This window comes from Ascaphus truei, chromosome 12, assembly GCF_040206685.1.
Source record: "Ascaphus truei isolate aAscTru1 chromosome 12, aAscTru1.hap1, whole genome shotgun sequence".
Taxonomy (NCBI): Eukaryota; Metazoa; Chordata; class Amphibia; order Anura; family Ascaphidae; genus Ascaphus; species Ascaphus truei.
Window position 1 is genome coordinate 35,612,637 of NC_134494.1, and position 14,025 is coordinate 35,626,661.

The 14,025-nt window shown below is 50.2% G+C and overlaps 1 protein-coding gene across 1 annotated transcript in view; it reads right to left on the bottom strand.

The window, feature by feature from the left end:
• The window catches only part of KIF18A (kinesin family member 18A), a 51,992-nt gene extending 48,354 nt beyond the window's left edge, over positions 1 to 3,638 (bottom strand). The window contains exons 1-2 of the mRNA XM_075567303.1: positions 3,465 to 3,638; positions 1,888 to 2,248 (exon numbers count right to left, since the gene is read on the bottom strand). Of these exons, the coding sequence (XP_075423418.1) occupies positions 1,888 to 2,212 (325 nt within the window). The 5' untranslated portion in view covers positions 2,213 to 2,248; positions 3,465 to 3,638. The remainder of the gene's footprint in view (positions 1 to 1,887; positions 2,249 to 3,464) is intronic.
• Between the last annotated feature and the right edge of the window lie 10,387 nt (positions 3,639 to 14,025).

Below are 14,025 nucleotides of genomic sequence, written 5' to 3' on the forward strand. Positions count from 1 at the left end.
CCCACACTCCCTTTAGAATGAAATATACGAAGGTTCGCGTCTGCTCCAGTAATCTTTTATAAATCTTGTGCAGCAATCAAAATTGAGTCGAGATGGCCAACAAATATATATATAGTTAGGTCCGGAAATATTTGGACACTGATACAAGTTTTGTTATTTTGCTTGTGTACCAAAATTAATTCAAGCTTCAGTTAAATAATGAATGTGGGCTTAAAGTGCAGTCTATCAGCTTTAATTTGAGGGTATTCACATCCAAATTGGAGAAAGGGTTTAGGAATTACATCTCTTTAATATGTAGCCCCCTCTTTTTCAAGGGAACAAAAGTAATTGGACAATTGACTCAAAGGCTGTTTCATGGACAGGTGTGGGCTATTCCTTCGTTATTTCATCAACAATTAAGCAGGCAAACGGTCTGGAGTTGACTCCAGGTGTGACATTGGCATTTGGAAGCTGTTGCTGTGAACCCACAACATGCGGTCAAAGGAGCTCTCAATGCAAGTGAAACAGGGCATCCTTAGGCTGAAAAAAAGAAAATCCATCAGAGAGATAGCAGGAACATTAGGAGTGGCCAAATCAACAGTTTGGTACATTCTGAGAGAAAAAAAAAAAAAAAACAGAACAAACTGGTGAGCTCTGCAACACAAAGGCCTGGACGTCAACGAAAAACAGTGGTGGATGATCGTAGGATCCTTCCCATGGTAAAGAAAGACCCCTTCACAACATCCAGCGAAGAACACACTCCAGGAGGTAGGCATATCATTATCCAAGTCTACCATAAAGAGAAGACTTCACGAGAGCAAATACAGAGGGTTCACCACAAGGTGCAACCCATTCATAAACCTCAAGAATAGAAAGGCCAGATTAGACTTTGCCAAACAATATCTAAAAAAAGCCAGCCCAGTTTAGGAACAGCATTCTCTGGACAGATGAAACTAAGATCAACCTGTACTAGAATGATGGGAAGAAAAAAGTATGGAGAAGGCTTGGAACGGCTCATGATCCGAAGCATACCACATCTGAAAAACACAGTGGAGGCAGTGTGATGGCATGGGCATGAATGGCTTACAATGGCACTGGGTCACTAGTGTTTATTGATGATGTGACAGAAGACAGAAGCAGCCGGATGAATTCTGAAGTGTATAGGGATATATTGTCTGCTTAGATTCAGCTTAGTTGATTGGACGGCACTTCACTTTACAGATGGACAATGACCCAAAACATACTGTGAAAGCAACCCAGGAGTTTAAGGCAAATAAGTGTTCTTCAATGGCCGAGTCAATCACCTGATGTCAACCCGATCGAGCATGCATTTCACTTGCTGAAGACAAAACTTAAGGCAGAAAGACCCACGAACAAACAACAACTGAAGACGGCTGCAGTAAAGGTCTAGCAAATCATCACAAAAGGAAACCCAGCGTTTGGTGATGCCCATGCGTTCCAGACTTCAAGCAGTCATTGCCTGCAAAGCATTCTCAACAAAATATAAAAAATAAACATTTTATTTATGATTGTGTTAATTTGTCCAATTACATTTGAGCCCCTGAAATAAGGGGACTGTTTCATATGATATTTTTGTTCAACCCCTTGAATTAAAGCTGAAAGTCTGCACTTCTATTGCATCTCAGTTGTTTCATTTCAAATACATTGTGGTGGCGTACAGAGCCAAAATGATGAAAATTGTGTCAGTGTCCAATTATTTCCAGACCTAACTAATATATATATTTTTTATTTTTTTCCCCAACAGTCTTGTTCAGATTTTAGAATAAAAAGTTTGAGAACGCAGAGTTAACGGATTGTCAAGCTTGGCACAATTTATTTTTACCTCTCACAATGTGGCTTTAGAAAAGCAAAATACAGCAACTCTTATTACACTTGTCACAAATGTACCTGTACAGTTGTATCCATTCAGTACACCATCAAGCACAATTTTTGTTGTGTCTTCATAAACTTCCTGCTGAGACGAGTGCTCGCCATAAACACCATCGAACACAAATTTAAGATCCTTATTCTTCCTTTTAGTTATATCACGTTTGGCAACAGTCTTACCATGAAAAAAGCTAACTTCGTCTACTTTAGGATCAAATACCAAGATGTGATTATCGACCACTTGAACAACCCTGCTGAAATTGCCTTCTTTTTCTTTTTGATTTTCTGGACGAACACGAACTACCACCCTCACATGATTACAATCATCAACCTCGCTGGTAGCCATTTTCAAGTAGTGAAAGCGTCAATGTAGATCTGTTTTCTGCCAAAGAAAAATGAAAATGTTACAAAATAAAAATAAACACGTGTTACAGCTACTCAACATCAGAGCAATCAAAGGTTTATTTTTTTTTAAAATGCTGCTTGCAAAACTTTATTTGTCCAAGCCCTAACTACCAATAATACTGTCGTAATTAATGAGTAGGAGCATGAGCATGTTTACACCCCTTCCATCACAGCCCCCTGCAACGTCTCGCCACATCTCCACACAGAGCAACGTCACGTGCACACAGCACCGTCACATCCCCCTATGCGCACAGAGGCACAGTCACCCCATGCATACCACCACACAGCACAAAGCATGGAAACAAAGCACTGCCACCCCCCTCAGCACCACCGCCACCCCCCCCCAGCACTACCACCGCCACCCCCCCCCCAGCACTACTACCGCCACCCCCCCCCAGCACTACCACCGCCACCCCCCCCCCCAGCACTACCACCGCCACCCCCCCCCCAGCACTACCACCGCCCCCCAGCACCACCGCCACCCCCACCCCCCAGCACTACCACCGCCACCCCCACCCCCCAGCACCATCGCCACCCCCCCCCCCCCCAGCACCACCGCCACCCCCCCAGGGACACAGCACCGCCACCCCCCCACCCCCAGGGACACAGCACCGCCACCCCCCCACCCCCAGGGACACAGCACCGCCACCCCCCCCCCCCCCAGGGACACAGCACCACATGCGAAAACAGCACTGCCACCGCATGCCTGCACAGCCACAACCCGTACACACACACAATACTGTCACCCCCGTACACACAGCAGTCACCACACGCCCGCACAACACTACCACACGCCCGCACAACACTGCCACACACTCCCCGCTCTGCCTTGCACACTAACAGCAACACCATAGCAATTAGCTGCAGGCCCTCTGCCAGTGACCGGGTTTGAGTGAAAGTCATGGCTGCTGTATACTGGGCTGTGTCAGCCCCTGTGCCAGTGACCGTGTGTGTGAGACATGGCTGCTGTATACTGGGCTGTGCCAGCCCCTGTGCCAGTGACCGTGTGTGTGTGTGAGAGATGGCTGCTGTATCCTTGGCTGTGCCAGGCCCTGTGCCAGTGACCGGGTGACTGTGTGAGACATGGCTGCGGCAGCGACCGGGTGTGTGAGACATGACTGGTGTATATTGGGCTGTGCCAGTGAGAGAAGACATGCCTGCTCCTGGTTCGTCTCCCAGCAGGCCCCGCTCACCTCCTTGGACTCCCGTGACTCACAGTCGCCGTCGCCCTCCCTCTCTATACCGCGCACAGCCTCCGCTTCTCTCAGCGCGCCACTCGATTTCAAACCAAAGCGGATCTCCCTTCCACGCTTCCCATTGGTCCGCCGTGACCGTGACGTTACCAGCGCGCCTTGCTCGTGACGGCCGCGCGACTACGTCCCCGGGGAGAGGGGGGCGGCGTGATTGGTTGGAGGAGCGAGACTGGTGACGTCACTGGGTGACGGTTAGGGGGAACCTCGCGCTGGCTTTTCCCGCCATTGTGCTCTGTGTGTAAAACACACAGCACTGCTGCTGCAGTCCCACTAATACATACATACAATATTAACCATTTATTAACCATTAACCATTTATACGTGGTTGGCTTACAAATGGTTAAAGTAGCAGTCCCAACCAAAAAAAAACCAAACTAATAAATATTAATAGATTACATGTGGATCAATAAACTTACATTAAACAAAATTAAACAAGTATACAGTATATAGCCTGGGTCCCCTCTGTACCCCCGTCTGCCCCCTACCTCTGGCTGCAGCTGCGTCTGGCAGCGCAGGCTGAGGGAGAGCGTGGGGAGGTTGCTGCAGGTGACTCGATCGCCTGAGGTTACCGGCGGCTCCCCTTGCAGGGCGCCGCCATCTTGGTCACGATTGCGCATGCGCAGTATAGGCGCGCAAGGCGGCCATTAGGAAGAATAGATCCGCAAGGGATTACTGCTCCCAGGATGCACTAGGGCGACGGACTACATGGGCTGCAGCAGCCAATAGCGCGGCTGGATTCTGTCTGGAGAATGATACATTTTGCATGAAAAGGAGCACGCCAGTTGGAGCCGGGACGAGGAAGGGGTAGGGTGTGCAGGGTGTCTGTGACCCCTGCACTAGGCCAGAGACCCCTTAGGCCCCAGCTAGGTCCCAACTCCCACATAGATTGTCGCTGTGCCAAGGACTTGCCCTTAGGTAGGGACATTGCCCGCTTAGCACCCCAGCTCAGGGACACAGCCAGGACGCGGCTGCGGACTGGTGATCCGGTGGTCTGAGTCCAGACCACCATACTTAGAGACTATCTGCAAAGGTGATACACTTCTCGTGGGAAGTCACCCCATAGAGGTGGACGTAGTGGTCGCTGACCACTGCCGTCGCTGGATGCTATTCTTCGTTGTGGCGTTACCGGGTGTCGGAGCACCCGGCAGATACTACAAGTGCACCAACTATAAACACGTTAGTGGGAGCACCGCTGTCTCACACATTTGGGCAGGAGTTGCTACTCGTGGACACACGGGCGGTTGGGTGCCCGAGGGCCCCTCAGGGCTTTGTGGGACTATATCGCCTTTATGTGGACAATGGGTTGGTGGTTACTGGAGTGCACGGTCGTGCGTGACTGGATGTGGGGAGCGGTGTGTGTGTGTGAGATATATATATATTATATATATAGCAAATGGAAATATTACTGTATACTCATTTACATGTCTTTGACAGGTCTGCAACCCTACCTTTCACCATTATCACCCAGCAAACAGCACTTCCACTGCAACAAGGGATTCTGGGAAATGACATGCAAATGAGCACACAGTGCCACTGTTTTTTGCTTCAAAGCCATTCAACATGGTTCCCCTATAGGCTTAAGTTTGCTGAATGGTCACAGCTATGAGCACAGCCAGGGTTAAGATGCATAAGCAGTAAACCCACCCACAGACAGACTGTTTCGACCTTAATGGGTCTCCTCAGTGTGGGGTTGGTAATACTGGCTTTTTTTACCAGATATATATATTGCACCCACATATTGGTGCACGTAGAGTACCTTCCTGGTCTTAGGCCAGACCAGGCCGACTGAGCAGATGGGTCCGTTGAACCGCAAAGTTGTCCCACGCCGCGGTCTGCTGGATCCTCTCTCCCGCTCTGATCCTCAGGCGTGCGCCTCTGGAGGGGTCTCTGTAACGCGCTGCCCACGAGCAAGACAGGACCCCGGTACTGAGGTGGGGAAGTAGCAAACCACGCAACCACAGCAGTGGAAGCGTGCCTGGCAGGTGGATTGTTAAACGTAGCCGGTCTGGGTTGGAGAGAGTGGGTTAATCGATACTTGCCAAGGTCTTGGAGTGGACAGTTCAGAATAGTCAAAGTCCGTTAGCCGTGGTCTGGAATTGGAGAGATCAGAATTGTGAGGTCTGTATAGCCATGGTCTGGGTTGGAGATATCCGCAAAGGTCGAGGGTAAGCCGGGGTCAGTATCCTTGGTCTAGTCCAGAGGAGCACTGCTCCCTGGACACTACCTCTCCAGTTGCTCTCCTTCCGACTGGCGTGCTTCCCTAAGCGTGCCAAATATTTGTCTTGCTCTGGCCAGGGATACCACAGCCCTATTGGCTGTGCTCCCCAATTTGGTGCTGCCGCCCCTGAGGCTGCTGGGACTTGTAGTCACTTGCGGAGTGTCCCCTGAGATGGCCGCCGCAACCTGTTCTACTGCACGAAGGACCTAACATGGCGACGTCCTGCCTGGCGGTCTGCCACGGAGCTCCGGCCAACCGCTCGCCACGCTACCTATACCGCCGGGTTCCCTGCTCTTATCCGGGTCCACCAGCAGTGCTGGCAGCACCCGGGCAGCTCCAAGCAGCCTCCATTCACGCGGATCGGGAGGTAAGGGGAACCCGATGTGTGTGTCTGTTGTGACAGAAACCAGGGGATGGTAATAAATTCCATATATAGGGCTCCCAGGATACTGAACAGTTTCTATCCTGTTTAGGCTGGAAAGTGCAGCCTCATAATACATGCACTCCATCCCACAGTTTGGCAAGTGCTGGAACTGAGGGATGAGGGATCCAGACCAGAGTTTGTCTGCTGCCTGATTTCTGTCACCTGTCCTGCTAGTTAGAAATCAGGTATTTAAGACTGATATCCTGGTTCCTCTTCGCTCTCCCCAAGAGCCTGGAGGCAGGAAGGCTGCTGGAAGCAGAGCGGGGAAACGCCTCTCACCAAACAGGTTAAATCATTCTGTTCCTTTTGTCTAAAACTGCAAAGTTCCTTATTTTTGTTGTTGGAACTGGATAAGCCAGTCCATCCCCAGTCAGGGAAAATCTTCGTTAAGTTATTGCTCAGACGAGCAGGGTTTTTGTTTGCTTATGTATTATTTTGAATTCCGTGTGGCAGTCTCAGTGCCTGGGACTGAATAAACCAGGCAATAGCCTGTTTAAAGGAACAGTACGTGACGCCTCGTCATTTAACCTACCCTAAAAGACCGTGTTCTAACAGTCCCGGACAGACGGCGGAGCAAGCCGTTTGTCACAGTGTGTATATATATATATATATATATATATATATATCTATATCGCACTTTCCCCCACCCCTTGGGAGATATGGCGGCTACGGTGTATGTGCTGCTTTACCTGCGGCTCACAGGAGGCCTGAGCCTTCACTGCTTGGAGCCTGGGGTGTATTTGAGTAGGTAATCGGTAGCACATCGACCTGTATGGGATCATACCATGTGGGATAACCCTGTTACAGGAACTTCATACAATAAAACACACGCTGGTACGTATAACAGTTTTACTGCATGCGAAAGAATACTGAATATATATAATATAATTATTATTGTTTTTTTATTATTGTGTTGATTATCAATAAATACTATTGTTATACCGTGTGTGTGTATTTACTGTCTGTATTGGGTTCCTGTTGTCACGGAGTGCTCACCAGAAACAAGGCGGGACCACGAGGGTAAGGTGGGGATATTGATAGCCACCGACCAACAACCGAGCAGGCACGTCCGGAGTGCAGAGTGGTAGTTGTGTAGCCGGGTAAGAGAGGTCAGATCGGTCGAGGTTCTTGCCGTGGTCAAGGAGAGTGGGGAGATTGGATAGTCGTTGATGCAGTGCCGGGGTCCAGGGGTAGAGAGAGTAGAATAGTCGAGTCCGAAGCCGTGGTCCAGGGGTCAGAGAAGTCGGGAGTCTGGGTGCAAGCTGAGGTCAAAAAACAAGGAGCGAAACTAGACAAGGCAACAGGAAGCTGGAGGTAAGCACACAAATGAAAAACAAGTTTATGCTCAGCCAATTTGCCAAAGGGCTGGCTGAGCATATAAAGCACAGAGAGCCAATGGGGAGGCTGCAGGGAGTGAGTATCATAGGTATGCTTTGTTCCAATAGACAGGGGCGGAGTCAGTAGCAGCTGAGGGATAATGCATAGCATTAACCCCTTGAGTGCCTGTGTCCGCGTGACGTCTGCACATAGTCAGTGCGCTGCCCATGTTGTCACAGGGCCGGAGCCTGAAGACGGTTCCTGCGGTGTCTTTCTTCCTAGCGGCGTGGCGGGGTTTGCACTTGAGGATGCTCCAATGATCGATTCAAAATTTTATTGATATATCTATATGTCATGCTGTGCTCACCATAAACAGGACGGAAGACCGCGGGGCTGAGGTGGGGATAGAAAGACACCGACCCACAACCACGCAGTCCTGTCCGGAATGCGTAGTCCAAGTCGTACCGCGTCGTAGAGCTGGAGAGGTCAGGGTAGTCAGGGTACTTGCCGTGTTCCGGGGTTGGAGAGTAGAGGATGGTAGATTTCCGTAGCCAAGGTCCAGGGTAATAGAAGGTAGAATGGTCGAGGGCGAAGCCGGGGTCAAAGCGCTGGAGAGTGTAGGAATCCAAAGAACAGCCAGGATCAGGACAGGAGAGAACAGACAGGTCAGACCAAGCAAAGTTCAAGCCAACTAAACAGCAGCGGTGAGCACAATGCATAAACAGGAGTTTATGCTCAGCAAGGAATGCCAGACAGGAGCTGGTATATATGTGGGAAGGATCCAATTACCTTGCAGGGGTGTGATCCGGTCCTCCAATGGTGTCCGGGCGGCAGTAATCTGAAACAGCCTGCAGGTCAGGCTTTCCTGGTGATTGCCTTGGTTGCCGAGCAATCCGCGCGCGTGCGCGATGCGCGTCACGGAACGCTGACGTCACGCGGGCGTGCGGCCGAGTTCCCTCCCTGTGGGAGGCGCCGGCAGCTCCTTTCCGAGCGTGCGTGTACTGCCCTGGCCGTGCGTGTGCGCATGGGTCCGCCGTGTGACGCGTCAGCGGGGCGGTCTCTGACCGGAGTTGCGGCAGATGTGACAGTATCCCCCCCTTGAGGGGAGACCTCCGGGCGACCCAGGGATGGTTTTTCAGGGTACCTACGGTGGAAGGCATAAATGAGACGGTTGGCATGTACCTGACGATGAGGGATCCACTCTCTCTCTTCCAGGCCATAGCCTCTCCAGTGTACGAGATATTGCAATCCTCCTCTGGACATTCTAGAGTTGAGGATGGTCTGTACCTCATATTCTTGTTGACCCTCTACCAGTATGGTTTGCGGAGGTTTAGGTTGTCCTTTGGAGGATGAGTCTTGTAGACATGGTTTTAGAAGGGAGGAGTGAAAGACGGAGGGAATTCTCATATTCTTAGGCAGTTCTAGCCGGTAGGCTACTGGGTTGATCCTTTTAGTGATGCGGAAGGGACCAATAAAGTGCGGTGCCAGTTTGGGTGAGGTTACCTTTAAACGAATGTTTTTGGTGGATAACCAGACCCTTTGTCCTACAGAGTACCCTGGGACCTCTCTTCGGTGACGGTCCGCTTGTCTCTTCTGTAGTTTACCAGCGTGCTGTAGGTTAAGATGGATTTTCTGCCATAAGTCTTGTAAGTGGAGGATCTTGTCCTCTGCGGCCGGGACTCCAGACTTTGAGATAAGAGAAGGGAGTGCAGAAGGATGGAAGCCATAGTTGACCATGAATGGTGACTGTTGAGATGATTCATTCCGAAGATTGTTATGGGAGAATTCTGCCCACGGGAGAAGTTCCGCCCAGTCGTCTTGAGTATCAGCAACAAAACACCTTAAGAATTGTTCCAGAGACTGATTGGTGCGTTCCGTTTGCCCATTGGTCTGGGGGACGTCCAGACTCTTACAAAACGCCCTCCAGAACCGGGAGATGAATTGGGATCCTCTGTCAGATACTATGACCAGGGGAGTCCCATGTAACCTGAAGATCTCCCTGATGAAAACGTCGGACAACATCGGTGCGGTGGGTAGACCTTTCATAGGGATGAAGTGTGCCTGTTTTGAAAACCTGTCCACCACTACAAGTATGGTGTCCATGCCTCTAGATTTAGGCAACTCAACGATAAAGTCCATAGATATGTGTGTCCATGGACGTTCCGGGATAGGTAATGGTTGAAGGAGACCCGCAGGTCTGTTGTGTGGCGACTTGTTCCGTGCACAAGTAGAGCATGTAGCTACAAAAGCTTGTATGTCTCTCCGCATGTTGGGCCACCAGAACGTGCGTTCAATGAGCTCAGTAGTTCTTTTGGTGCCAGGATGACCAGCTGTCTTGGATGAATGCCCCCACTCCATGACTCTCCTCTGGTAAAGAAGTGGGGTGAACAAACGATCCTCCGGGAACATTGAGTCCTGCTGGGATGTTGTTCTGAGCCTTGGTAATATCAGACAAGGCGCTGAAAGTATTGGCTGCCACAATGCAAGTGGATGGAAGAATGGTCTCCTGCTGTTCCACCTTGTTATCTTCTACCAGGAACTGTCGAGACAAGGCGTCGGCTTTAATGTTCTTAGAGCCTGGGATATATGAAATAAGGAAATTGAAGCGCGTAAAGAATAAGGACCATCTTGCCTGGCGAGACCCGAGTCGCCGTGCTCCCTCAATGTAAAGTAGGTTTTTATGGTCTGTTAATATCGTGACTGGCGTTTCCGTGCCCTCCAGTAGGTGTCTCCACTCCTCTAAGGCCAGTTTGATCGCGATGAGCTCACGGTTACCCACGTCATAATTCCTTTGGGCGGAGGAATTTTTTTTAGAAAAATACGCACAGGGGTGAAGTGGAGCTTGAGGGTTCTTTCTCTGGGAGAGTATAGCACCTGCCCCTACATCGGAGGCGTCAACCTCTAAGGAAAAGGGTAATGAAGGGTCTGGGTGTACTAAGATGGGTGCTGAGGCGAATGACGTTTTTATCCTCTCGAAGGCCTGGAGAGTTTCGTCAGACCAATTCGTAGGGTCAGCTCCTTTCTGAGTGAGCGCCGTGATGGGTGCTACTACCGATGAGAATCCTTGAATGAACCTCCGGTAATAGTTGGCGAAGCCGAGGAACCTTTGGATAGCCTTGAGGGAGAGAGGGCAGGGCCATTCGAGTACAGCTTTTACCTTGCTAGGGTCCATAGCGAGACCGGTGTCCGATATGATGTAGCCGAGAAAGGAGGTAGATTTTTGGTGGAAATGGCATTTCTCGAGCTTAGCAAACAAGTGGTTCTCTCTTAAGCGCCGCAAGACTTGTTTGACGTGAGTAGTATGTTCAGGCATGGATCTGGAAAAAATTAGTATATCGTCCAGGTATACTATCACATGACGGTCCAGAAGGTCTCTAAAGATGTCATTTACATAGTCTTGGAAGACCGCAGGGGCGTTACACAACCCAAACGGCATGACTCGGTACTCGTAGTGCCCGTCGCGAGTATTGAATGCTGTCTTCCATTCGTCTCCTTGTCTGATTCTAACCAGATTATAGGCGCCTCTGAGATCCAGTTTGGTGAAGATCCTAGCTCCTTGGAGTTTGTCAAATAATTCTGCTATCAACGGAAGGGGGTAGCGGTTCTTTATGGTGAGTTTGTTGAGACCGCGATAGACTATGCAGGGTCTGAGGGTTCCGTCCTTTTTTTTGACGAAGAAAAAACCTGCCCCAGCAGGTGATGAGGATTTTTGAATGAACCCCCTCTGGAGATTCTCCTGGATATATTGTCTCATAGCCTGGGTCTCAGGTATGGATAATGGGTATGATCCTCCTCTCGGGGGAATGGTACTGGGTAGAAGATCGATTGGGCAATCGTACGCACGATGTGGCGGAAGTTCCTCTGCCTGGCGTTTGTCAAAGACATCGCGAAACTCCTCATATATCCCCGGTAGCTGTATCCTGTCAGGATCCGTGACCTCCAGACCTGCCACTGCCTTAGGAGCAGACATGCAATGTTCCAAGCAATAGGAACTCCAGCGTAGAGGCGTGGACTCTGTCCAGTCAACGACTGGATTGTGGATCCGGAGCCACGGGAGTCCCAGAATAACGTCCGTGGAGGGAGTGTGGATAATATCCAGTGTTATGGTCTCGGAGTGGAAGTCACCGGTCGAGATCTTAAGGGGCACAGTTTGCAAGGAAATGAACGCGGGCTGCAAGGGTCGTCCGTCTATGGCTTCAAGGGCTACCGGTCGATCTTTGGGTACCAACGGTATCCTATTCTTGATTGCGAACTCTTGATCAACGAAGTTTCCCCCTGACCCAGAATCCAGAAAGGCCCGTGTCTGTACTGTGAAGGTCTCACCGAATATGGAGATGGGTAGGTAAATCCTTATAGAGGGTTGAGGAGGGGGAAAGGTTGCAGTACCCAGCGTGATCCTCCTTATACTCACTGGGCTTTGGCGTTTCCCGGTTTAAGTGGACAGTTGATCACCAGGTGTCCGTTATTGCCACAGTAGAGGCACAGCCCCGCTCGTCTTCTCCGTTGCCTCTCGATAGGCGAAAGACTAGTCCCTCCCAGCTGCATGGGTTCGTCTAGAACGGGAGTTGTGGATAGTAGAGGGCCTATGGTGGAAAAGGAGGACGATTGTATACCTCGAGGGTATTTGTTTCTCTCCATCTTTCTCTCTTGGAGACGCTGATCCACGCACAGGTTTATCAGATTTTCCAATCCAGCGGGGCGATCAAGAGAGGCCAGTTCGTCCTTCAGACGTTCGGACAGGCCCTGCCAGAAGACTGCAGATAGGGCCTCATCGTTCCAGCCGGTCTCCGTAGCCACCGTCCGAAAATCCAGGGCATAGCGAGCCACAGTATGGTCTCCCTGGGAAATATTAAGCAGAGTAGATGCGGCGGTAACCTTACGCCCTGAGGTGTTGAACACCCTTCTGAACTCGGCGATGAAGAGGGCGAGGTTTGAAGTCAGATTGGGACGTTGCTCCCAGATAGGAGATGCCCAGGCTAGAGCGGCGTCAGTCAGCAAGGAGAGTATGTATGCGACCTTTGATCGTGAAGAAGGGAAGTGAGAGGGAAGCAGCTCAAACTGTATGGAGCACTGGTTCAGAAACCCCCGACAACCGTTGGGATCCCCTGCATACCGGTTGGGCGTTGGTAGTCTTGGCTCAGAGGTATGTGTCGTGAGTGCGGGAGTGGTTGCAAGTGGGGCGGTGTTGGTTGTAGATAAGGTCAGGCATCTAACTTGCTCAGTAAGGGTATCCACGTCTTGTTTGAGTTGGGAGACTAGTTGTTCCTTAAGTGTGAACGATCCGGTAAGTTGCCGGAAGCATTCCTCATGTTTGTCTAGGCGTCGGGCCACCTCAGCGGCGTCCATGTTTGTTGGGCTGAGCATATTGTCACGCTGCGCTCACCATAAACAGGACGGAAGACCGCGGGGCTGAGGTGGGGATAGAAAGACACCGACCCACAACCACGCAGTCCTGTCCGGAATGCGTAGTCCAAGTCGTACCGCGTCGTAGGGCTGGAGAGGTCAGGGTAATCAGGGTACTTGCCGTGTTCCGGGGTTGGAGAGTAGAGGATGGTAGATTTCCGTAGCCAAGGTCCAGGGTAATAGAAGGTAGAATGGTCGAGGGCGAAGCCGGGGTCAAAGCGCTGGAGAGTGTAGGAATCCAAAGAACAGCCAGGATCAGGACAGGAGAGAACAGACAGGTCAGACCAAGCAAAGTTCAAGCCAACTAAACAGCAGCGGTGAGCACAATGCATAAACAGGAGTTTATGCTCAGCAAGGAATGCCAGACAGGAGCTGGTATATATGTGGGAAGGATCCAATTACCTTGCAGGGGTGTGATCCGGTCCTCAAATGGTGTCTGGGCAGCAGTAATCTGAAACAGCCTGCAGGTCAGGCTTTCCTGGTGATTGCCTTGGTTGCCGAGCAACCTGCACGCGTGCGAGATGCGCGTCGCGGAACGCTGACATCACGCGGGCGTGGGGCCGAGTTCCCTCCCTGTGGGAGGCGCCGGCAGCTCCTTTCCGAGCGTGCGTGTACTGCCCTGGCCGTGCGTGTGACGCGTCAGCGGGGCGGTCTCTGACCGGAGTTGCGGCAGATGTGACACTATATGACTGGTTATAGGTTGTTATTAACCTCACAGTGGAGGAACCAGTATTATTAGAGCCTTTCTCTCTTAGCTTTTTCACTTATGGATCTACCAATTATATTATTAATAACATCCTACTATCAAGATCAATTGGTATTTATGTTCCATCACAATTATAGAACCCCAATTTCATCAGGGTCACATTTGATCCTTGCCCTAGAGGTAGTGTTAGGTTAGATGAGGGCCCCTCTCCTCCCCATGTGAGATCAGTACATCTCCTCATTTGTAGTATTGGTTTTGTGTAATATTTATGTTCATGTCAATTTTTGCTATTATAAATTCATTCTCCATGGTATTGTTCATATATTTTCATTGTTGTACTTTGTATGTCAGTTAATTATGCATATTTTGTCTATATATTTTTTATTAGAGCTGGTTAAATAGTATATTATGCATTTTTAGTTTTATTTTAAGT